Source organism: Vitis riparia, chromosome 10 (assembly GCF_004353265.1).
Source record: "Vitis riparia cultivar Riparia Gloire de Montpellier isolate 1030 chromosome 10, EGFV_Vit.rip_1.0, whole genome shotgun sequence".
NCBI classification, from domain to species: Eukaryota; Viridiplantae; Streptophyta; class Magnoliopsida; order Vitales; family Vitaceae; genus Vitis; species Vitis riparia.
Window position 1 is genome coordinate 19,407,454 of NC_048440.1, and position 23,329 is coordinate 19,430,782.

A 23,329-nucleotide genomic window follows, 5' to 3' on the forward strand; every position below is an offset into this window, starting at 1 on the left:
ACAAAAAAAATCCAAAAATGGTCTGTTAATATGGAATTTTTGTGAAACCAATTTTTCCTCATAGTGCAAAGAAGAAACGGTAACACATAGAGAACAAATGAAAAATATTAATTGAAAATAAGGAGAGCATCCCATTTTTTTTATTGTGAAAATAGTTTAAAAGCATAGAGAATACAATTTTTTTTGTTATCTGAAAATAGGATTTTAGAAAACATGAACAACAACAAAATACATTTTCTTACCTAACCCATTTTTTGTTCTCGAAAAAAAAAAAAAAAAAAAAAACAGATTTTGAAAACTCCAATCAAAACAATGCCAAACTTTTCCTTTTCGAAATGGTTAATTACTACGTATGGGCGGGGACGGGATTGCAAACTTCGAAAGCAACACTGACGTTTAACATGTAAAGATCTGCGCACTCCCTTGTGGTCTTGGTTTTTTCGAGGTCCTAAAAGCAGGTGACAACATAAAATAAGATTGACTTGACCTTTTCAACGTCGTTACAACGTGTACATCAATATAAGCATCACTGTGCTCAATAGAACCCACAAGCAATGAATCGGTAAGTCCTCCTTTCCTTGACTTGGCATCGAGTAGGCTAGTGCCAGTCTTATCTTCCCATGGGAGACGCCAAATGCATCAAATAACGGAGAACAATTTGAGCAATTGGCCATTGCCAAACATCGCTTTAAGTAATGTCTTCTTTCACCCTTCAAGTATCTTAAATCGATTCAGTTTTAGGTAGATATCGTTGTCATTTTTAAGCCTTACTTCATATCATTAAACTCCGTCACGTAGTCACCACTCGCCGGTTCAATCCATGCGTCAAAATTGAAGTTGAACCGTTGGGTAGGTGCAATTTTGAAGTCATCAATTCTATGATAGGTATAATACCACTGCAACTTTGTCCAATTCATAAATGTGGTGTGGAGATAGTACAAATGCAACTCTGTCTAAAGCTTTTGTCATTTGCTCCACTCGTTCCTTCATGGTATGCCTCGTTAGTTTGTGTTGTAGAATTGCTGTGTCTCATCCACCAGCGCTGAGCGTCGGTAACACGGAAGTCATCACTTTATCATGCAGTCACATATGCATCCTGTAAAGATGTTTCTTCAGTACTTGCTTCTATTCCTTATGCTCCCACTTTGCAGCTCCACTGACACCATAACTCCCAACCAACCCTTCAGAGATGGTGACCTTCTAGTCTCTAAACAGTCCAGGTTGGCTCTTGGCTTCTTAAGTCCTCGGAATTCTACACTCATGTGTGATCCACAAACGTTTCAATCTCATCAGTCAACGCTACTGTGGCTCAGATGTTAGATACCGGAAACCTAGTCTTCATCCAAAACGATGACAAGAGGGTTGTTTGGCAAGGCTTCGATCACCCGACAGACACCATGCTTCCCCACATGAAGCTAGGACTTGACCGGAGAACCGGGTTGAATCGGTTCTTAACATCTTGGAAGTCACCGGAAGACCCGGGAACCGGTGAATACTCGTTTAAGTTGGATGTGAGTGGATCTCCTCAACTGTTCTTGTCTATGGGTTCCGAGTGGATTTGGCGAACGGGCCCCTGGAACGGTCTTGGATTCGTGGGTGTGCCGGAGATGTTAACTACCTTCATATTCGACATCCGGTTTTGGAACACTGTGGATGAGGTCTCGATGGAATTCACCCTCGTGAATTCTTCTACTTTCTCAAGCATTAAGTTGGGCAGTGATGGACTCTACCAGCGCTACACGTTGGACGAACGAAACCACCAATTGGTAGCGATCTGGTCGGCGGCGAGGGACCCCTGCGACAACTACGGTCGGTGTGGGCTCAACAGCAACTGCGACGTCTACACAGGAGCTGGCTTTGAGTGCACATGCCTTGCGGGATTCGAGCCCAAGTCGCAACGTGACTGGTCCTTGAGAGACGGGTCGGGTGGGTGTGTGAGGATCCAAGGCACGAATACCTGTAGGAGTGGGGAAGGGTTCATAAAAATAGCAGGTGTGAAGCCACCAGATGCATCGACGGCACGTGTTAACGAGAGTTTGAACTTGGAAGGCTGTAAAAAGGAGTGCTTGAATGACTGTAACTGCCGTGCATACGCTAGCGCTGATGTGAGCACAGGAGGAAGTGGGTGCTTGTCTTGGTACGGGGATTTAATGGACATAAGAACCTTAGCCCAAGGGGGCCAAGATTTATTTGTTCGCGTGGATGCTATTATTTTAGGTATGCGTTCCTACTTACTCACAAAATTAATTATCCAAGCTTATCTTGAAATTATTCAAAGAAATTAAATACAATGACTTATTTCTTTCCACATTCTAACTCCAAATTGATATCCTACATCAAATAGGAAAAAAAAAAGTTTATAATTTTATATTGTAAGCCAATACAAGGATAGATTAGGACAAATGGATCAAATAATTCATTTTTATTAAATGAATAATAAACTTTGTGATATTAATTATAACACCACTCACATATTTAATCAACTAAATGTACTTGCAAAATGAATTTGATAACTAATGTACTTATAAAGGAAGAAAGATAACATACATAATATGCTATGACAACAATATAATATAATTATATATAATAAAAGAAATTAATTTTAGTATACATTATTTTAATATCATGTTTATAACTATTATAAAAGATGATTTATTTTTGTTTTATACTTGACTTTATTTATTTTTTGTTCCGACTTCATGATTAAATATGAAAAAAGTAAAGACAAAATTAACCTAATGTTACGTAAAATATCAAATACTATTATATATATTTAATACATTTTTAAAAAGTATTCAAATTTTGAATTTTAAAATTACGAATATATTGATGTAAAAAATATATAAAATGTTTAGATTGGATTTGACTTGAGGTTGTATTAGTGAACCATCAATGAAACCTAACTTTGTGTTTTTCTAAATTTGAGGCTCATCTATTGATGTTGCCACCCTAGCACTTTCCTTTATTAAGTCTTATTATCATGTTATATGGTTTTCATCACCCTTACATCGAACAAAGGTTTTAAGACTTCTAAGATTAATGATGATTTTCTACATTTTTTTTCTCCTTTCTATAGTAGAAAATGAAAGAAAAAAAACTTTCTTTCACAAGAAAAGGATGATAGTGGTTCTCGCAGTCGGGGTTGTTTTCTTCATGATTTCTATGATCTCTGCATCTTGGTTGATAATGAAGAAAAGAAAAGGTATTTAAAAGTTTGTGGTAATGAAGTAATGAAAAATTTCATCTATTTTACCTTCCTTTTTTAGGATTACAATAAAATATAGTATAATGAACCCAAAACTCTTAAGTACTAGAAAATATAACAATTAAGTATTGATAATTTTTTGGTGATCCCGAAATAATGCTGGTAAAGGAAGACATTATAAAAAGCTATAAGGCTCAGTCATTATTCAAAAGCAAAGGAGCTAGATGAAAGTGGAGCAAATTCTAAATTACAATTCTTTGATCTAAGCATTGTAATTGCAGCAACAAATAATTTCTCTTTTACTAACAAACTTGGACGAGGTGGTTTTGGCTCAGTTTATAAGGTAGTCATCATCAATGATAATTTACATGCATGTTTCATGATAGTCATTATATTAATTAAGTTGATTTTTTCACTATATTTAAATAATGAATTAGTTAAATCTATATATATATATATATATATATATATATATATATATATATATTGATGATTGTTAGGGCCTACTATCCAATGGACAAGAAATAGTTGTGAAAAGATTATCAAAGGATTCAGGACAAGGAGTAGAAGAATTTAAGAATGAAGTCACTCTAATTGCAAAACTCCAACACAAGAATCTTGTAAAGCTTCTAGGTTGTTGTATTGAAGAAGAAGAGAAAATGCTAATCTATGAGTACTTGCTAAACAAAAGTTTGGACTCTTTCATTTTTGGTATCAATGTCTTATCTTATACCATTTTGTTGATCTCTTTTACCTCTAGTTCTTGCTTAATCACTTGGAGAAGCTATTTTAACTATTCATTCATTAGTAATTGATGTTTCGTATATTTTGTACAGATGAAACAAAAAAATCAATGTTGGCATGGAATAAGCGCTTTGAAATCATTATTGGAATTGCTTAAGGGACCTTATATCTTCATCAAGACTCAAGATTAAGAATCATACATAGACCTAAAAGCAAGCAATATTCTATTAGACATTGATATGATCCCAAAAATTTCAGATTTTGATATGGCTAGATTATTTGGCAAGAATCAAATTAAAGGAAGCACAAATCGGGTTGTTGGAACATAGTGAGTATTATATATAAGGTAGTAATAAGGAACACATGATTAAATCTTAATAATTTTTCTCATTTGTTGATACAGTGGTTATATACTTATATGTCACCTGAGTATGCAATGGAAGGACTATTTTCAATCAAGTCTGATGTATATAGCTTTGGGGTTTTGCTACTAGAGATTATTACTGGGAGAAGAAATATAGTTTATTATTATGATAGTCCTTTCAACTTAGTTGGATATGTGAGTAAATTGAACCTTTGTTGCTCTATTTTTCCTTATTTTATTTACTTATATAAGCTAGCTAATAGTGAAGAAAAAAAATCAGGTTTGGAGCCTATGGAGAGAAGACAAGGCCTTGGATATAGTAGATCCATCACTAGAAAAGTCAAATCATGCAAATGAAGTATTGAGATGCATCCAAATTGGACTCTTATGTGTCCAAGAATCTGCAATAGATCGACCTACCATGTTGACAGTTATTTTCATGTTGGGTAACAACTCTACTCTTCCTCCTCCTAATCAACCTACATTTGTCCAAGAATCTGCAATAGATCGACCTACCCATGGGAACTTGAACAATTTGAGCAATTGGCCATTGCCAACCACCTTTTTAAGTAATGTCTTCTTCCACCCTTCAAATTTCTTAAATCGATTCAGTTTTATGTAGATATCATTTTCACTTTTGAACCTTACTTATTATCATTAAGCTCCGTAACGTATCCGCCACTCGCAAGTTGCATCAAAATTGAAGGTTAACCGTTGGGTAGGTGCAATTTTGAACTGATCAATGCTATGATACGTTTAATACAACTGCAACTTTGTCCCATTCATAAATGTGGTGTGGAGATACTACAAATGCAACTCTGTCTGAAGCTTTTGTCATTTGCTCCAGTCGTTCCTTCATGGTATGCCTTGTTAGTTTGTGTTGTATAATTGCTCTGTCTCTTCCACCAGCGCTCAGCATCGGTAACACGGAAGTCATCACTTTATCATGAAGTCACATATGCATCTTCAGTACTTGCTTCTACTCCTTATGCTCCCACTTTGCAGCTCCACTGACACCATAACTCCCAACCAACCCTTAAGAGACGGTGACCTTCTAGTCTCTAAACAGTCCAGGTTCGCTCTTGGCTTCTTCAGTCCACGGTATTCTACACTCCGATACATTGGAGTTTGGTACAACACAATTCGTGAACAAACCGTTGTATGGGTTCTTAACAGAGACGATCCTATCAATGATACCTCCGGTGTCCTCTCCATCAACACTTCTGGAAACCTCCTTCTGCACCGCGGAAACACTCATGTATGGTCCACAAACGTTTCCATCTCATCAGTGAATCCTACTGTGGCTCAGCTGTTAGATACCGGAAACCTAGTCTTGATCCAAAACGGTGACAAGAGGGTTGTGTGGCAAGGCTTTGATTATCCCACAGATAATTTGATTCCCCACATGAAACTCATACTGAATCGAAGAACCGGTTTCAACAGGTTCCTAACTTCTTGGAAGTCCCCAACCGACCCAGGAACCGGGAACAACTCGTTTGGGATTAACGCCAGTGGGTCTCCTCAACTGTGTCTGTACCAGGGTTCAGAGCGGCTATGGAGAACCGGTCACTGGAACGGGCTCCGGTGGAGCGGTGTGCCAACGATGATGCACAATGTGATAATCAATACTACCTTTCTGAACAATCAAGATGAAATCTCTTATATGTTTGTCATGGCCAACGCGTCGGTTCTCTCGAGGATGACGGTCGAGCTCGACGGTTATCTCCAGCGGTACACGTGGCAGGAAAAGGAAGGCAAATGGTTCAACTTCTATACATGCCCATGGGATCGGTGCGACAGGTACAGCCGGTGCGGACCGAACAGCAACTGCGACAACAGCCGCACCGAGTTTGAGTGCACGTGCCTGGCGGGGTTCGAGCCCAAGTCGCCGCGTGACTGGTTCTTGAAAGACGGCTCAGCGGGATGCCTGAGGAAGGAAGGAGCGAAGGTGTGCGGGAACGGGGAAGGGTTTGTGAAGGTGGGAGGTGCGAAGCCCCCAGATACATCGGTGGCACGTGTGAACATGAACATGAGCTTGGAAGCGTGTAGAGAGGAGTGCCTGAAGGAGTGTTCTTGCAGTGGATACGCGGCTGCAAATGTGAGTGGAAGTGGGTGCTTGTCTTGGCATGGGGATTTGGTGGATACAAGAGTGTTTTCAGAAGGGGGCCAAGATTTATATGTGCGTGTGGATGCCATCACTCTAGGTATGCTAGCATTTAATTGTTAGGATTCATGAATGATTTATCTCCCAGATTTATGAGATCATTTATGATGTTTTTTTTTTCGTGTATTTTTTTAGCTGAAAATCAAAAGCAGTCAAAAGGTTTCCTTGCGAAGAAGGGGATGATGGCAGTTTTGGTGGTGGGGGCTACTGTGATTATGGTTTTATTGATCTCCACATATTGGTTCTTAAGGAAGAAGATGAAAGGTAATCCAAAAAAAAATTCTTATGGTTCATTTAAGCCTTCTAACCAATGTTTGTGTCTTGGGCATGGATTAACATAAAGAGATTAATATGAAAAGCCAAACATTTCTAACCTTAGTTACCCAGCGAATTAATCTGGGGTTGAGTATTTTTTTCCTTGCTTTCATGGTATTAAGGAATTGTATTCTTTTTTATTTTTATTTTTTCCCATGTATTTTGCCCAGAATCCAAGAAGCATTATTTATTGTTATACTTCCATGACAGGGAGAGGAAAACAAAACAAAATGTTGTATAATTCGAGACTGGGCGCTACATGGCTGGAAGACTCTCCAGGAGCTAAGGAACATGATGAAAGTACAACCAATTCTGAATTACAATTCTTTGATATGAACACCATAGCTACAGCCACAAATAATTTCTCTTCTGAGAACGAACTTGGATGTGGTGGTTTTGGCTCAGTTTATAAGGTAGTTAGTCATTAATTCTTAAATCTATTATGATTATTGAAATTGTTGGACTTTCTTTCATTGCACAAATATTACGCTAACCTGAATCTTTTTAACTGTGAATAAGCTAATTTTACATCATGATTATTAGGGTCAGCTATCTAATGGACAACAAATAGCTGTGAAAAGATTGTCAAAGGATTCAGGACAAGGAAAAGAAGAATTTAAGAATGAAGTAACACTTATTGCAAAACTCCAGCACGTGAATCTTGTGAGGCTTTTGGGTTGTTGCATTCAAGAAGAAGAGAAGATGTTAGTCTATGAGTACTTGTCAAACAAAAGTTTAGACTCTTTCATTTTCGGTATGTACCATTTATTTTTTGCCATTTCCATTTCTTTAATCTTCTAAGGTTCTTGCATAATCACTTGGAGAAGTTATTTGCCTAATAAAAATCATTATTGGTATATCCTAATATTGTTTTAATGATTGATATTTTATATATCTTTGGGTCAGATGAAACAAAGAAGTCATTGTTAGATTGGAGGAAACGCTTTGAAATTATTGTCGGAATTGCTCGAGGTATCTTATATCTTCATGAGGACTCTAGATTAAGAATCATACACAGAGATCTAAAAGCAAGCAATGTTCTACTCGATGCCGAAATGTTTCCAAAAATTTCAGATTTTGGCTTGGCTAGAATATTTCGAGGAAATCAAATGGAAGGAAACACAAATCGAGTAGTTGGAACATAGTAAGTGTTATGTTTGAGATGCCAAAGAAATGTATTAGTTAATATGTTTTAATAGTTTCTTTTATTTGCTATTGCAGTGGTTACATGTCACCTGAGTATGCGATGGAAGGGTTATTTTCAATAAAATCCGATGTCTATAGCTTTGGAGTTTTGTTGTTAGAGATTATTACTGGGAGAAAAAATAGCACTTATTATCGAGACGGTCCATCCATGAGCTTAGTTGGAAATGTGAGTGAGCTGAATATGTGTTGCATTACCTTTTTTTTTTTTTTTCATTCTTTACAATAAGCTAATAATGGTAAAATTCTCAGGTTTGGAACCTGTGGGAAGAAGACAAAGCCTTGGATATAATCGATCCGTCACTAGAAAAGTCATACCCTGCAGATGAAGTATTAAGATGCATCCAAATTGGGCTCTTATGTGTCCAAGAATCTGCAACGGATCGACCTACCATGTTGACTATTATTTTCATGTTGGGTAACAACTCTGCTCTTCCTTTTCCTAGACGGCCTACATTTACTTCAAAAACAACTCACAAGGATGAAGATTTATCACCCTCTGGTGGACGACTTTTATCTGTAAATAATGTGACCTTGACTTTGCTTCAACCTCGTTGAATGCTTACAATCTCAATTTATCTTCCATGACAAGGAATTGTATACACATGTCATTAAGAGAACACCTTTTGATTTAATGATCATAGTTAGATAATTAACCAACTCGATAAGTGTATGCTCAAAGATAGGGCAAGTATGGAAGTTTACAGTTACATACAAACAATTGATTAAGTATGATTAGCACTATTGAATTTATGAGCATAAACTCTTTCAACATTAAGGCCCTAAACTCATATAATTTATAAATTGGTTCAAATGGAGCTAATTCTTTACACATGATATGCTAAATAAGATCTATCGAATGACAAACCAAATGGTCCCATATTGGGAATGGAAGAGCTTGGAAGGAGGGGATGCATTAAGGTTCTTATGCTATTCTTGATTGAAAGACTAAATGTTCAGTTGGTAAATCTTTGGATTAATTTGCAAAAATTGTAATTTAAGCTTTTAAAAAAAATTGTAATTTGCTTAAACTATTAGAAAAATTGTAGTTTAACGTGATGAAACTTTCATACCTTTTGTATGAAAGGTATGATGCCAACTGGTCATGATGCCAAGATGCTAACATATACCCAAATTTATAATGAATTATATATAGGACAAAATTATGGGACAAACCAATGGATTGAGGCCTTCTACTCCCGTCATGCCAAACAAGTTGTACATTGTCACACCAACCACGAGGCCACATGTATAAACGATAATTAGCTTTGATATCTTCAAACCTACTGCTCAACAATTCCTTATATTCCCTAATTATTTTTTAACACCTTGAAATTCAATATTCAAGTATTTTCTTTTATTAAATTAAAAAAGTTGTGGACTACAAATTTAATAGTAGGACGGATGATTAAATATCGACGAACATTTTGACACAAAATATCGATGGATAAAAATTCATAAAAATATTATGAAAAACTCAAAAAATGATAAATAATAATAATAATATTAATAATAATATATATAATAAGTTATTTTAACCAAAAAAAATTGATATGTTTTGATGGATATAATGCATTTAATTTGGATATATTAAAGAATATAAAAGAAATGTTTATATATTTAAAAATATTAATAATTTTATTTATAAATTTATATTTTTCTTGTATTTAATTACTATAATTAAACTTAATTTATTTACAATAATGTTATTCTAATTAATTTATAACATACACACATATATATACTAATAAATTTTATTTTATAAACTAGTACATATAAGTAATATGCATTTATGAAGCTGAGAGCAGTGCAGCTTTATTGGCAAGTTACTTAAATGTGCTTTTGGGTTTATGAATTTTCTAATCTTTGTGGAAGTGAATCCCACATCGGACATGGGGAGCAAAATGAATGCAGAGATGTTCCCTTCACGCTTGAGGCTTGGATTGAGCTTCAGTAGATTGGGCCGGTTGATGCATTCTTTTGAGGTGCTTCATGCATTTCCATCCCATAGTGTCCGGCCCTATAAGGCAAGCCCATTCCACCGGTGTTTCTTTGTTTCAAAGAGACAATGAATTAAATCAATTCAATCTCATTTCCTTTACACACATTTGAAAATAACCAAAAAATAAAATATTTTTAAAAATAATTTATTAAAAAAATAGAATTAATTAATTAAAAATGATAAAATAATTTTCATATTTGTGAATTTAATATTTTTCATATTTTTACTTAAAACATAACATATTTTTTTTACATAATGTCTCTATTCATTTTAAGCATTTAGGCGTAATTTTAAAATAAATGGTTATTTTTATAAGAAAAAAGTAGGAGCATTTTTATTAAAATGAGGTTAAAAAATAATGAAAAATTAAATTTCAAAATGTAGGTGATCCATTAGCCTTTTAATCAAATAACACTAAAAAGTAATTCCTTGATGGAAAATTACATAAAATCTTAATTATTTTAAAATAAATGTATTAATTTTGAATTTTTTTAAGAGTGATTTTTTTTGTGATTTTTTTGAAATATTTGGGAAACCAATGATCTATTTGGGAAGTGTTTTTTAAAACAGTATTTAAAAACAATTATTTTTTTTTTGTTTTTTTTTTTTAAATTATTTGGTAACTAAATTATATAAAAAAAATTGTTTTTAAAAGCTAGAAAAAAAAACATGTATGATTGAGTTAATAAAAACAGTTTTTAAGGAACAAGTAAAATAAAAAACTTGTTTCAAAGTTGATTTTTTTTTTTTCTAACTTGATATTCTAAATATATAAATAATTTTTACATATACATTCATTAAAAATAAAAAATTGGTCTATTTAAAAAAAATTACATCAATTTTAATTTTTTTTTTAAGATTACTTTGTAAACTTGTTTAATTATGTTTGTAAACTATCCCATCAAAATATGGTAAATATCAATAATTGGATTTTATGAAGATAAAATTTATGATATCAAATAATAATGCATTATACTTGGAAACTTATAATCTATTTTTTCTACTTAACTAGTAATAATATATTTATGATAATTTTTTGTTTAACAATATTTCAAATTTAATTTAATTTTATATTTAATTATTATATAAAAGATAAAACATTCTTAAAGTAAATTAACGTAATTCATTTGTAGAAATTTATTAATTTTTACTATTTTATATATATATATATGTATGTATTAATATGTATTACTACTTTAATACCTCATGGACAAAAATCAATATGAAATATCTTTTCATCTCTTTCCTTTCTTTTTTTAGTCCTCTTATCTTCACTGTTCTTTTTTTAGTCTTCTATCTCTTTTTCAAGATTGAAACTTTATTCACTGAGTTTGAATCATTCCTCTTTTAGATCAAAACATTACTAAGCAAGACCAAAATCAAGATATATGGTTGATGCACGGATTCTTGGTTAGACTTTTATTTTTTATTTTTTATTTTCAAATCTTTGCATTCTCGACCTTTTGTGTTATTATTTATGTTTTGTTTGGTTTCTAAGGAAATTCTAGAATTTATGGAGGTTTTGGATTTGAAATACATCTAAAAAATATATGGTGATAAAAATCCCAAAATGTCCAAAAAATATTGAAATGAAAATGACCAAAAAAATAGAAAAATGGTATGATAATATCAAATTTTTGTGAGACCCATTTTCAATGCATAGAAGACATGAGAATGCATAAAGAAGAAACGAAGAATATTGATTGAAAACACCAATAACATCTATTTTTTGGTTCTTGGAATAGTAGCAAAAATACGAAGAATACTATTTTTTTATTATCTGAAAATCGGGCTTTAGAAAACATGGAGAGCACTCGAGAACAAAAAAACATTCTCTACCTCATATTTTTTGTTCTCAAAAGCAAAAAAATAGATTTTGAAAACACCAACCAAACATGCTCAAACTTTTCCTCTTCAAAATGGTTAATTACTAAGTATGGGTGGGGTACGGGATTGCAAACTTGGAAAGCAATACTAACGTTTAACATGAAAAAACTTAAACACAAGTAAGGATAAAAATATTAATAATTATAGATATATCGGTACTTCGAATTTAGGGATATATCGAAGATATGTCGGTAGATATTTTGACACAAAATATCGATGGACCTAACATAAGAACTTATAGAATGTTAAAAAAAAAAAAAAAACTTTTAAAAATGAAATTAGAAGTATAATATATATTTTAAAGTTATTTTGTTCAATAAATTTATATATATATGTATGATATTATTTATTATATTTCATAATAATATTGTATGTTACGATAAAAAAGTATAAATCTCATAAGTCTATATTTATTATTAAATTATATCAAATATTATTGAATAATAATATTATGATATTTGATTATAATATGTTTAATTTAAAAATATATTTAATATTAAAATTATAATCCATTTACTTTAATGGTATTAAATAATATAAAATAAATGATGATATAGGTATAATTTTTAATATTTAATTAATATATTAATAATATTGAAAATACTATAAAAAATTATCATGATAGTTTTTATATTTTTGGTTACCAATTAAATGAAAATTTTTTATTTAATTATAAAATAATAATTATTAATTTATTCATTAAAATATTATTTTAATATTATGTTTATATTATGAATTTTAGGCTATGGTGCTATATTCGTATAACAAGGGGCAGCACGTTGAATCTTTTGATTGGGTTCAAGTCCCCAGCAAAAATATCAGCACATTTTGGCCCATGATATCATCCGCGTCCGCCCGGCGTTGACTGGTCCAACGTGTTAACACGGAAAGCAACACCGACGTTTAACATGGAAATATCTGCCCACTCCGTTGTGGTTTTGGTTCTTTCAAGGTCCTAAAAATAAGATTGACTTGACCTTTTCAACGTCATTAAGCATCATTGTGCTCAATAGAACCCACAACCAAATACTGGAGACCTTCGAATGGTTTGAGCAATTGGCCACTGCCAAACACCTCTTCAAGTAAATGTCTTCTTCCACCCTTTCAAATATCTTAAATCGATTCAGTTTTAGGTAGATATCATTATCTCTTTTGAACCATACTTTTATCACTACTTCAATCCAACTGCAACTCGTTCCTTCATGGTATGCCTCGTTAGTTTGTGTTGTAGGATTGCTCTGTCTCTTCCACCAGCGCTCAGCATGACACGAAGTTTAAGTCCAAAATAATCCATTGGTAGAAAAAAATGGTAAATATAGTACTCATTTCAAAATATTTGTTAAAGTAATCTTTTGTATTCATCTAAACATCCATATGAATTTTTTTTAATGTAAAAAACCATCATTGATGACTGTGGTCTTAAAAAATTCAAAAATATCCTTAAAATTATATTATGCGATTGTAGTTTTATAATTTTTCTTAGAACCACAGTTATTAACTATGGTTTCAAAATTATTTTTAATCCACCCCCGTTTTAATGGTATTATAATTTTAATATTATTTTTAAAATATTCTTTATCATAATAACCATAAAACCACAATTAGTAATTATGGTTTTAAAAATATCATAAAAACCATAATTACAGATTGTGGTTTTACAATTTTCTTTAAAATCACAGTCATGGATGATGCTTTTATAATTTTCTTTAAAACCACAGTTACTAACTATGATTTCACAAATATTTTTAAGGGGAACTCATATAACCATACATCAACTAAAAAAAATATGAGATTTTAGAACTTTGCTTTTTTATTTTTAATTTTAGTGTAAATTATGAATGTATCAAAATTTTTTAATGATGTACCAAATTTTCTTAAAGTTATTTTCAGAGTAGAGAAAATTTCTTACAATTTTTCATTGTAAATTTAAAGTTATTTTTTTTTACAAGGGAAAGATCAGCTTGTGGTCTTGGTTTTTTCAAGGTCCTAAAAGCAGGTGAAAACATAAAATAAGATTGACTTGACCTTTTCAACGTCGTTACATCGTATACATCAATATAAGCATCACTGTGCTCAATAGAACCCTTGACTTGGCATCGAGTAGGCTAGTGCCAGTCTTATCTTCCCATGGGAGACTCAAATGCATCAAATAACGGAGAACAATTTGAGCAATTGGCCATTGCCAAACATCGCTTTAAGTAATGTCATCTTCCACCCTTCAAGTATCTTAAATCGATTCAGTTTTAGGTAGATATCGTTGTCATATCATTAAGCTCCGTCCCGTAGTCACCACTCGCCAGTTCAATCCATGCGTCAAAATTGAAGTTGAACCGTTGGGTAGGTGCAATTTTGAAGTGATCAATTCTATGACAGATATAATACAACTGCAACTTTGTCCAATTCATAAATGCGGTGTGGAGATAGTACAAATGCAACTCTGTCTAAAGCTTTTGTCATTTGCTCCACTCGTTCCTTCATGGTATGCCTCGTTAGTTTGTGTTGTAGAATTGCTGTGTCTCATCCACCAGCGCTGAGCGTCGGTAACACGGAAGTCATCACTTTATCATGCAGTCACATATTTTTTTTACTTAAAGCCTTTTTTGTGTTAAAAAAAAAACGGATTTTGAAAACAACAATCAAAAGGGCCAAACTTTTCCATTTCAAAATGGTTAATTACTACGTATGGGTGGGCACAGGATTGCAAACTTGGAAAGCAACAGTGACATTTAACGTGGAAAGATCAGCCCACTCCCTTGTGGTCTTGGTTTTTTTAAGGTCCTAAAACCAGGTGAAAACATAAAATAAGATTGACTTGACCTTTTCAACGTCATTACATCGTATACTTCAGTATAAGCATCATTGTGCTCAGTAGAACCCACAACTACAAGCAATATGAATCAGTGGGTCCTTCTTTCCTTGACTTCACATCCACTAGGCTCGTGACAGCCTTATCTTCCCGTGGGAGACGACAAATGCACCAAATATCGGAGAACTTTCAACAATTGAGCAATAGAACCCACACAACTACAAGCAATATGAATCAGTAGGTCCTTTCCTTGACTTCACATCCCCTAGGCTCGTGCCAGTTTTATCTTCCCGTGGGAGACAGCAAATGCACCAAATATCGGAAAACTTTGAACGATTTGAGCAATTGGCCATCGCCAACCACCTCTTTTAAGTAACGACTTCTTCTACCCTTCAAATCTCTTCAATCGATTCAGTTTTAGACAGATATCATTGTCACTTCTGATTCTTTGAACCTTACTTATTATCATTAAGCTCCGTCACGTAGTCGCCACGCGCTAGTACTTCAATCCACCTGCAACTCGTTCCTTCACGGTATGCCTCGTTAGTTTTTGTTGTAGAATTGTTGTCTCTTCCACCAGCGCTCAGCATCGGTAACACGGAAGTCATCACTTTATCATGAAGTCACATATGGATCCTGTAAAGATGTTTCTTCAGTACTTGCTTCTATTCCTTATGCTCCCACTTTGCAGCTCCACTAACACCATAACTCCCAACCAGCCCTTCAGAGATGGTGACCTTCTAGTCTCTAAACAGTCCAGGTTCGCTCTTGGCTTCTTCAGTCCACGGAATTCTACACTCCGATACATTGGAGTTTGGTACAACACAATTCTTGAACAAACCGTTGTATGGGTTCTTAACAGAGACCATCCTATCAATGATACCTCCGGAGTCCTCTCCGTCAACACTTCTGGAAACCTCCTTCTGCACCGCGGAAACACTCATGTATGGTCCACAAACGTTTCCATCTCATCAGTCAACGCTACTGTGGCTCAGCTGTTAGATACCGGAAACCTAGTCTTGATCCAAAACGATGACAAGAGGGTTGTTTGGCAAAGCTTCGATCACCCGACAGACACCATGCTTCCCCACATGAAGGTAGGACTTGACCGGAGAACTGGGTTGAATCGGTTCTTAACATCTTGGAAGTCACCGGAAGACCCGGGAACAGGTGAATACTCGTTTAAGTTGGATGTGAATGGATCTCCTCAACTGTTCTTGTCTATGGGTTCCAAGTGGATTTGGCGAACGGGCCCCTGGAACGGTCTTGGATTCGTGGGTGTGCCGGAGATGTTAACTACCTTCATATTCGACATCCGGTTTTGGAACACTGTGGATGAGGTCTCGATGGAATTCACCCTCGTGAATTCTTCCACTTTCTCAAGCATTAAGTTGGGCAGTGATGGACTCTACCAGCGCTACACGTTGGACGAACGAAACCACCAATTGGTAGCGATCTGGTCGGCGGCGAGGGACCCCTGCGACAACTACGGTCGGTGTGGGCTCAACAGCAACTGCGACGTCTACACAGGAGCTGGCTTTGAGTGCACATGCCTTGCGGGATTCGAGCCCAAGTCGCAACGTGACTGGTCCTTGAGAGACGGGTCGGGTGGGTGTGTGAGGATCCAAGGCACGAATACCTGTAGGAGTGGGGAAGGGTTCATAAAAATAGCAGGTGTGAAGCCACCAGATGCATCGACGGCACGTGTTAACGAGAGTTTGAACTTGGAAGGCTGTAAAAAGGAGTGCTTGAATGACTGTAACTGCCGTGCATACACTAGCGCTGATGTGAGCACAGGAGGAAGTGGGTGCTTGTCTTGGTACGGGGATTTAATGGACATAAGAACCTTAGCCCAAGGGGGCCAAGATTTATTTGTTCGCGTGGATGCTATTATTTTAGGTATGCGTTCCTACTTACTCACAAAATTAATTATCCAAGCTTATCTTACTCGAAATTATTCAAAGAAATTAAATACAATGACTTATTTCTTTCCACATTCTAACTCCAAATTGATATCCTACATGGAATAGAAAAAAAAAAGTTTATAATGTAGTATTGTAAACCAATCCAAGGATAGATTAGGACAAATTGATCAAATAATTCATTTTTATTAAATGAATAATAAACCTTTTGATATTAATTATAACATCACTCACATATTTAATCAACTAAATGTCCTTGCAAAATAAATTTTATAATTACTAATGACTTATAAATGAAGAAAGATAACATATGTAATATGCTATGACAACAATATAATACAATTATATATAATAAAAGAAATTAATTTTGGTACAGATTATTTTAATATCATGTTCATATAAGTATTATAAAAGATGATTTATTTTTGTTTTATACTTAACTTTATTTATTTTTTGTTCCGACTTCATGATTAAATATGACAAAAAGTAAAGACAAATTAAATTAACCTAATGTTACTAAAAATATCAAATACTATTAGTAGTTCATCACAATTATATATATTTAATACATTTTAAAAAAGTATTCAACTTGTGAATTTTAAAATTATGAATATATATATATATATATATATATATATATATATATATATATATATATATATATATATATATATTAGATTGGGTTCAACTTGAGGTTGTATTAGTAAACCGTCAATGAAACCTAGCTTCGTATTTTTCTAAATTTGAGGCTCATCTATTGATGTTCACCCTAGCACTCTTCTTTATTAAGATTTATAATCATGTTATATGGTTTTCGTCTCCCTTACATCAAACAAAGGTTTTAAGACTTTTAAGATTAATGATGATTTTTCTACATTTTTTTCCCTTCTATAGCAGAAAATGAAAGAAAAAAAACTTTCTTTCACAAGAAGATGATGATAGTGATTCTCGCCGTTGGGGTTGTTTTCTTCATGATTCCCACGATTTGTTCATCTTGGTTGATAATGAAGAAAAGAAAAGGTATTTAAAAGTTTGTGGTAATGAAGTAATGACAATTTTCATTTATTTTACCTTCTTCTTTTAAGATTACCACAATAAAATAGAGTAGAATGATTCCAAAAACTCTGAAGTACTAGAAAATATAACAATTAAACATTGATAATTTGTTGGTTATCTTGATATCATGCAGGTAAAGGAAGACAATGTAAAACATTGTTTAATATGAGCTCAAAAGCTACAAGGCTCAAACACTATTCAAAAGCAAAGGAGATAGATGAAAATGGAGAAAATTCTGAATTACAATTCTTTGATCTAAGCATTGTAATTACAGCAACAAATAATTTCTCTATTACTAACAAACTTGGACGAGGTGGTTTTGGCACAGTCTATAAGGTAGTCATCATCAATGGTGTGTTTTGAATTTACATGCATGTTTCATGATAGTCATTATATTAATTAAGTTGAATTTTTTTCACTATATTCAAACAATGAATAAGCTAAATCTATATATATTTTGATGATTGTTAGGGTCTACTATCCAATGGACAAGAAATAGCTGTGAAAAGATTATCAAGGAATTCAGGACAAGGAGTAGAAGAATTTAAGAATGAAGTCACTCTAATTGCAAAACTCCAACACAAGAATCTTGTGAAGCTTCTAGGTTGTTGTATTGAAGAAGAAGAGAAAATGCTAATCTATGAGTACTTGCCAAACAAAAGCTTGGACTATTTCATTTTTGGTATCAATGTCTTATCTTCTACCATTTTGTTGATCTCTTTTACCTCTAGTTCTTGCATAATCACTTGGAATAGCTATTTTAACTATTCATTCATTAGTAGTTGATGCTTCATATTTTTTGTACAGATGAAACAAAAAGATCAATGTTGACTTGGAGGAAGCGCTTTGAAATCATTATTGGAATTGCTCGAGGGATATTATATCTTCATCAAGACTCAAGATTAAGAATCATACATAGAGATCTAAAAGCAAGCAATATTCTATTAGATATTGATATGATCCCAAAAATTTCAGATTTTGGCATGGCTAGATTATTTGGCAAGAATCAAGTTGAAGGAAGCACAAATCGGGTAGTTGGAACATAGTAAGTATTATATATGAGGAGCTAATAAGGAACACATGATTAAATCTTAATAATTTTTCTCATTTGTTGATACAGTGGTTATATGTCACCTGAGTATGCAATGGAAGGACTATTTTCAATCAAGTCTGATGTATATAGCTTTGGGGTTTTGCTACTAGAGATTATTACTGGGAGAAAAAACACAGCTTATTATTATGATAGTCCTTCTTTCAACTTAGTTGGATATGTGAGTAAATTGAACCTTTGTTGCTCTATTTTTCCTTATTTTATTTACTTATATAAGCTAGCTAATAGTGAAGAAAAAAAATCAGGTTTGGAGCCTATGGAGAGAAGACAAAGCCTTGGATATAGTAGATCCATCACTAGAAAAGTCAAATCATGCAAATGAAGTATTGAGATGCATCCAAATTGGACTCTTATGTGTCCAAGAATCTGCAATAGATCGACCTACCATGTTGACAGTTATTTTCATGTTGGGTAACAACTCTACTCTTCCTACTCCTAATCAACCTGCATTTGTTATGAAAACATGTCATAATGGTGCAAACTCATTTAGTGTCGTAGTCAATTCTATAAATGAGGTAACAATAACTATGGATGCACGCTAAATGCTCAAACTCTCATATGTAAATTTATTTACCATGACAAGAAATTGTGCACACAATATCATTAAATTTATTTATTTATTTTTATAAATCACTTTTTATATATGCTTATGTGGATGACAAATAAAATAATTATATATTTTTTTTACATAAACTGACCCATCATGTTTTGCAAGGCTTCTAAATACATAAATGTATGCTCAAAAATGGAATAAAGTCAAACAATTGATTAAACATATTCATTCCATTGAAAGCTTAATTGAGTCCCTCAGTAGGGTCTTTAGGTGACCAATTCTAATCTAGGTGACCAATTAAACTAGTATTCTTATGCTTGATTGAAATATCGATGGTTTTCAGTTAGGAAATCCATCAAAGTTCAATTCAAACTTTAGGAGAAAAAAAAACATAGTACTTATTGGGTGTTTGTATAAATTAAAACGCAAAAATAATGATGGAATTTTGAGCTAATTATTTGTAAAATTTTCAAGATTTGCCTTAAGCCATATTTGACTCTTATTTGTTTTTCAAACTTTCCCTCATGTTTTAAAATGAACTTCTTTACAAATGGAAAATCCCAAAACTTAACATAATAGATGATATCAAAATAGAGAAGTTTGAGCTAGGAATGACAATGGGGCAGGTCTTTTCGGGTACCCGGCCCTAATGGGACGATGTTTAATTTTAATAAACGAGTTCGGGACGGGTTTGAGAATTTTTTTAAAAACCTGGGGCGGGTTCGGGTATTGTCCCGCCCCGATTATATATAAAATTTAAATTTAAATTAAATTAAACTTAAAATTTAAAATTAATTTAATTTAATTTTTATTTTATTATTTTTAATATATAGATAATAATAAAATAAGTTATAAAAAATATATTATAATTTAATTATTTATAAAATATATTTATTTTAATATAATTAAAAATTTTAAAAGTAATTTTTTTAAAATTAAAATTAAAATTTAAAAAAAAAAAAGTTAAATGGGGTGGGTATGGGAATTTATCATACCCATCTACCCCGCCCCGCCTCGTTTAATTTTTTAAGTGGGACGGGGACAAATAAACGGGGCAAGGTTGGGATGGGGGTGACCCGTCTCGAACCCATCCCGTTGCCATCCCTAGTTTGAACATAAGTCAATAATTTCTCTATTGTGTTATTACTATGAATATATGTTACTTGGGTATATAATTTGGATTGATATTCAACAGACAGAGATAGAGGCAAACTGAACTCTAATATCATTTTGAACAACCAATTTTCTTAAAAGATTAAGTTTATAGGATTTGAGGTCAATATGCATTTCATGCTCATTAACACTCAACACATATTTCAATAAGAAATTTCATAGACTCCTCAAACATTTATATTGCATACAACTCAGGGCACCAAAGAATATAAGTAAAAGGAGTATGTGCTAGAAGTCATTATTTCTAATATTTTCAAGATTGGACTAATCATTAAATCAAAAAAGTTGTCCAACTATAATTTAAGATTGACAATCAAACCATGATGGTGTAAGTATCATATTACAAATATTTAATTTATATATTATTAAATTTAAAACAATCATTAAAAATTAAAACAATATATAAATGATTACAAATTTTAAAACATTTGTTTAATATTACCATATCAATGGTAAAATGTAAATGTATTCATACTTTTTATTTTATTAAATCATAAAATTATAATATCTAATTATTCAAAAGGTATTCAAAATTGAAATAAAATTTCATTATTTATCTTATTCACGCTTCACTTTTATAAAAATTTCATAAATTTTTTATTTTATTTTTTATTTGCATATTATTAAAATTTTATATTTTATATAAAATTCTATAAAATTTCATAAAATTATAAAAATAAATTTTTTATTTTTTATTTGCATATTATTAATTTTATAATTTATCATTTTATCACTTTACATGTTGTATGTATGGGAAGTTAACTTTGCTTCTAAATTTATTATGAGCCATTTCGTCCAACAGCAGAAATATTTTTGTCATATTGGCGCCACTCATATGAGGCAAGCCAATATAGTCGACCTCCCTGCAGGCGGTGGTTCTTTGGTCCAACAAGAAATCGAATTGGAGACATAATTAATCCTCGATTAAATCAAATCAATCTCATTTCAAAAAGAAAAAGTGTTCTTCATAATCAAATTTAAAAATAACCACAAAATAATTTTTTTTAAAGTAATTGAAGTTTTATGTATTCTAAAATCAAAAATAATATTTAGGGCTAATGTAATATTTATATCATTAAAAAATAATATTTATGTAAATAAAAAAGTACATCAACTTAAAATTACAAAATTTTAATTATTATTAAAGAAATGTATTATATTTATAATTTTTAAAATTGAGTTTTTATTTTATGATTTATTTTTAAATGCTTACGAAACCAAACTTTTCCATTTCCAAAACGTTAACATACATGACGATAGGTTTGCAAACTTGAAAAGCAATAAAATAACATTGACACCAACTCAATGTGTGATTACGTCGATATAAGTTTCAGTGTGGTCAATAGAATTTTCTTCCCTTGACTTACCATCATGTAGGCTAGTGCCAGCCTTGTCTTCCCATGGGAGACGACAAATGCACCAAATATTGGAGAACTTTGAACAATTTGAGCAATTGGCCATTGCCAATCACCTCTTTAAGTAGTGTGGAATTTACAGGTGATGCTCCCCATATATCCGAGTGAATGAGCTTGAAAGGGGCAGCAGTTTTGGTTTCTAAACTTGGAAAAGGTAACACATGACTTTTACCATATTGGTAAGTTGAGCCACAAGTCTTTAGCACTTGACTTAAAATTTTGGTAGAAGGATGACCAAGCCTTCTATGCCAGACATTGGTTGAGGCTCAATCAACAGGTATATGCCATCTTTAAGTCTCCCTCACAGCAGCACATTCTTTGTAGTTTTGTCCTTTACAAGGCAAAAGTCAGAGTGAAATTCTATGAATATATGAATCTCCTTTAGAGAAATATGATCACTGTTATTACGGGTGGTAATGCTGCATACAATTGGATCTTATTCTGATCCGAGACCTGCTAAAATATAAAGTACAAAATCTTCTTCACTGACAAAACAACCAGCCATTGCTCATTGATCTGCAATATTTTCCATCTTAGCAAAGTAATCACTCATTGTCATAAATCATTTTCTTAATGACTGTAATTGCATCTTGAGTTGTAGCAATTTTGCTTTTGATTTTGAGGTAAACAAGTGCTCCAAGGTTATCTAGAGTTCATGTGAAGTGGTATAGCGAACAACTTGGCTTAGGATTACAGTTGATAAAGACGAAAGCAACCAACTCAGTAGTAATCATGGACGAAAATATCAGGATATATCGGCGATATATCATGTATCGGAGGAGGTGGATACAATATATAGGTAAGATATATTGTCTGATGGAAATGTTGGTAAATATCGACTATATATCGACAATATATCGGTAATCATGGATATATCGATGATACAAGTAAAATTCGGCTTTAAAGGGAAAAAATTGTTGAAATTTCGGAGATATATCGGTGAAAAATAGGTAAAAAATTAAATTATTATAAATAAGTTAATTTTAATTATCTTATAATTTATTTTATATACTAATTAAATATAAAATAAATATAAAATCATAAATAAAATTATCAATATTTTTAAATAAAAATATTTTGTATCGAAATGTACCAATATTTTAAAATAAAAATCATAAATATATTTAAATAACATAATGAGTACATTTACAATAATTTAGTTTCCAATTAATAATTTTATTTTATTTTGATATGCAAGTGTAATAATAGTATATTAAGAATAAATTAACTTAGTATATTTTTAAATTAGTATAACATTGAATTTAAATTAGTACATTTTTATAATTAATTAATATATTTTCAATAGAGGTAAGTAAATTAACTTAACATAATAATATATTTAAATCACATCATTAGTATATTTATAATAATTTAACTTTATAATTGCTCTACACTTACAAAATTCACAT

The 23,329-nt window shown here is 32.4% G+C and overlaps 3 protein-coding genes across 8 annotated transcripts in view; all 3 read left to right on the top strand.

The window, feature by feature from the left end:
• The first annotated feature begins 910 nt into the window (after positions 1-910).
• Positions 911-4,753, top strand: LOC117922886 (receptor-like serine/threonine-protein kinase SD1-8). Of its 3 annotated transcripts, none has more exons than XM_034841092.1 (2): positions 911-2,217; positions 3,706-3,806. In XM_034841092.1, exons 1-2 carry the CDS (start codon positions 1,314-1,316, stop codon positions 3,780-3,782), a joined length of 981 nt encoding a protein of 326 aa, XP_034696983.1. In that variant the 5' UTR covers positions 911-1,313; the 3' UTR covers positions 3,783-3,806. The 3 variants fall into 3 exon arrangements, with proteins under 3 accessions (XP_034696983.1, XP_034696984.1, XP_034696982.1); XM_034841093.1 differs by lacking the exon at positions 3,706-3,806 and adding an exon at positions 4,042-4,315 and having other exon boundaries at positions 912-2,217; XM_034841091.1 differs by lacking the exon at positions 3,706-3,806 and adding an exon at positions 4,594-4,753 and having other exon boundaries at positions 914-2,217.
• Positions 4,754-5,071: 318 nt separating this feature from the next.
• LOC117922875 (G-type lectin S-receptor-like serine/threonine-protein kinase At1g11410) overlaps positions 5,072-23,329 on the top strand; it is a 44,626-nt gene continuing 26,368 nt past the window's right edge. The window contains exon 1 of the mRNA XM_034841064.1: positions 5,072-5,269. Coding sequence (XP_034696955.1) covers positions 5,260-5,269 — 10 coding nt within the window. The 5' untranslated portion in view covers positions 5,072-5,259. The remainder of the gene's footprint in view (positions 5,270-23,329) is intronic.
• Positions 14,781-19,429, top strand: LOC117922878 (G-type lectin S-receptor-like serine/threonine-protein kinase At1g11410). Of its 4 annotated transcripts, XM_034841074.1 has the most exons (8): positions 14,786-15,062; positions 15,164-16,589; positions 17,507-17,632; positions 17,802-18,004; positions 18,140-18,350; positions 18,476-18,713; positions 18,789-18,939; positions 19,025-19,429. In XM_034841074.1, the coding sequence occupies exons 2-8, from the start codon at positions 15,308-15,310 to the stop codon at positions 19,319-19,321; spliced, it is 2,508 nt and encodes an 835-aa protein (XP_034696965.1). In that variant the 5' UTR covers positions 14,786-15,062; positions 15,164-15,307; the 3' UTR covers positions 19,322-19,429. The 4 variants fall into 4 exon arrangements, with proteins under 4 accessions (XP_034696967.1, XP_034696965.1, XP_034696964.1 ...); XM_034841073.1 differs by having other exon boundaries at positions 14,786-16,589; XM_034841075.1 differs by having other exon boundaries at positions 14,787-16,589; positions 17,510-17,632.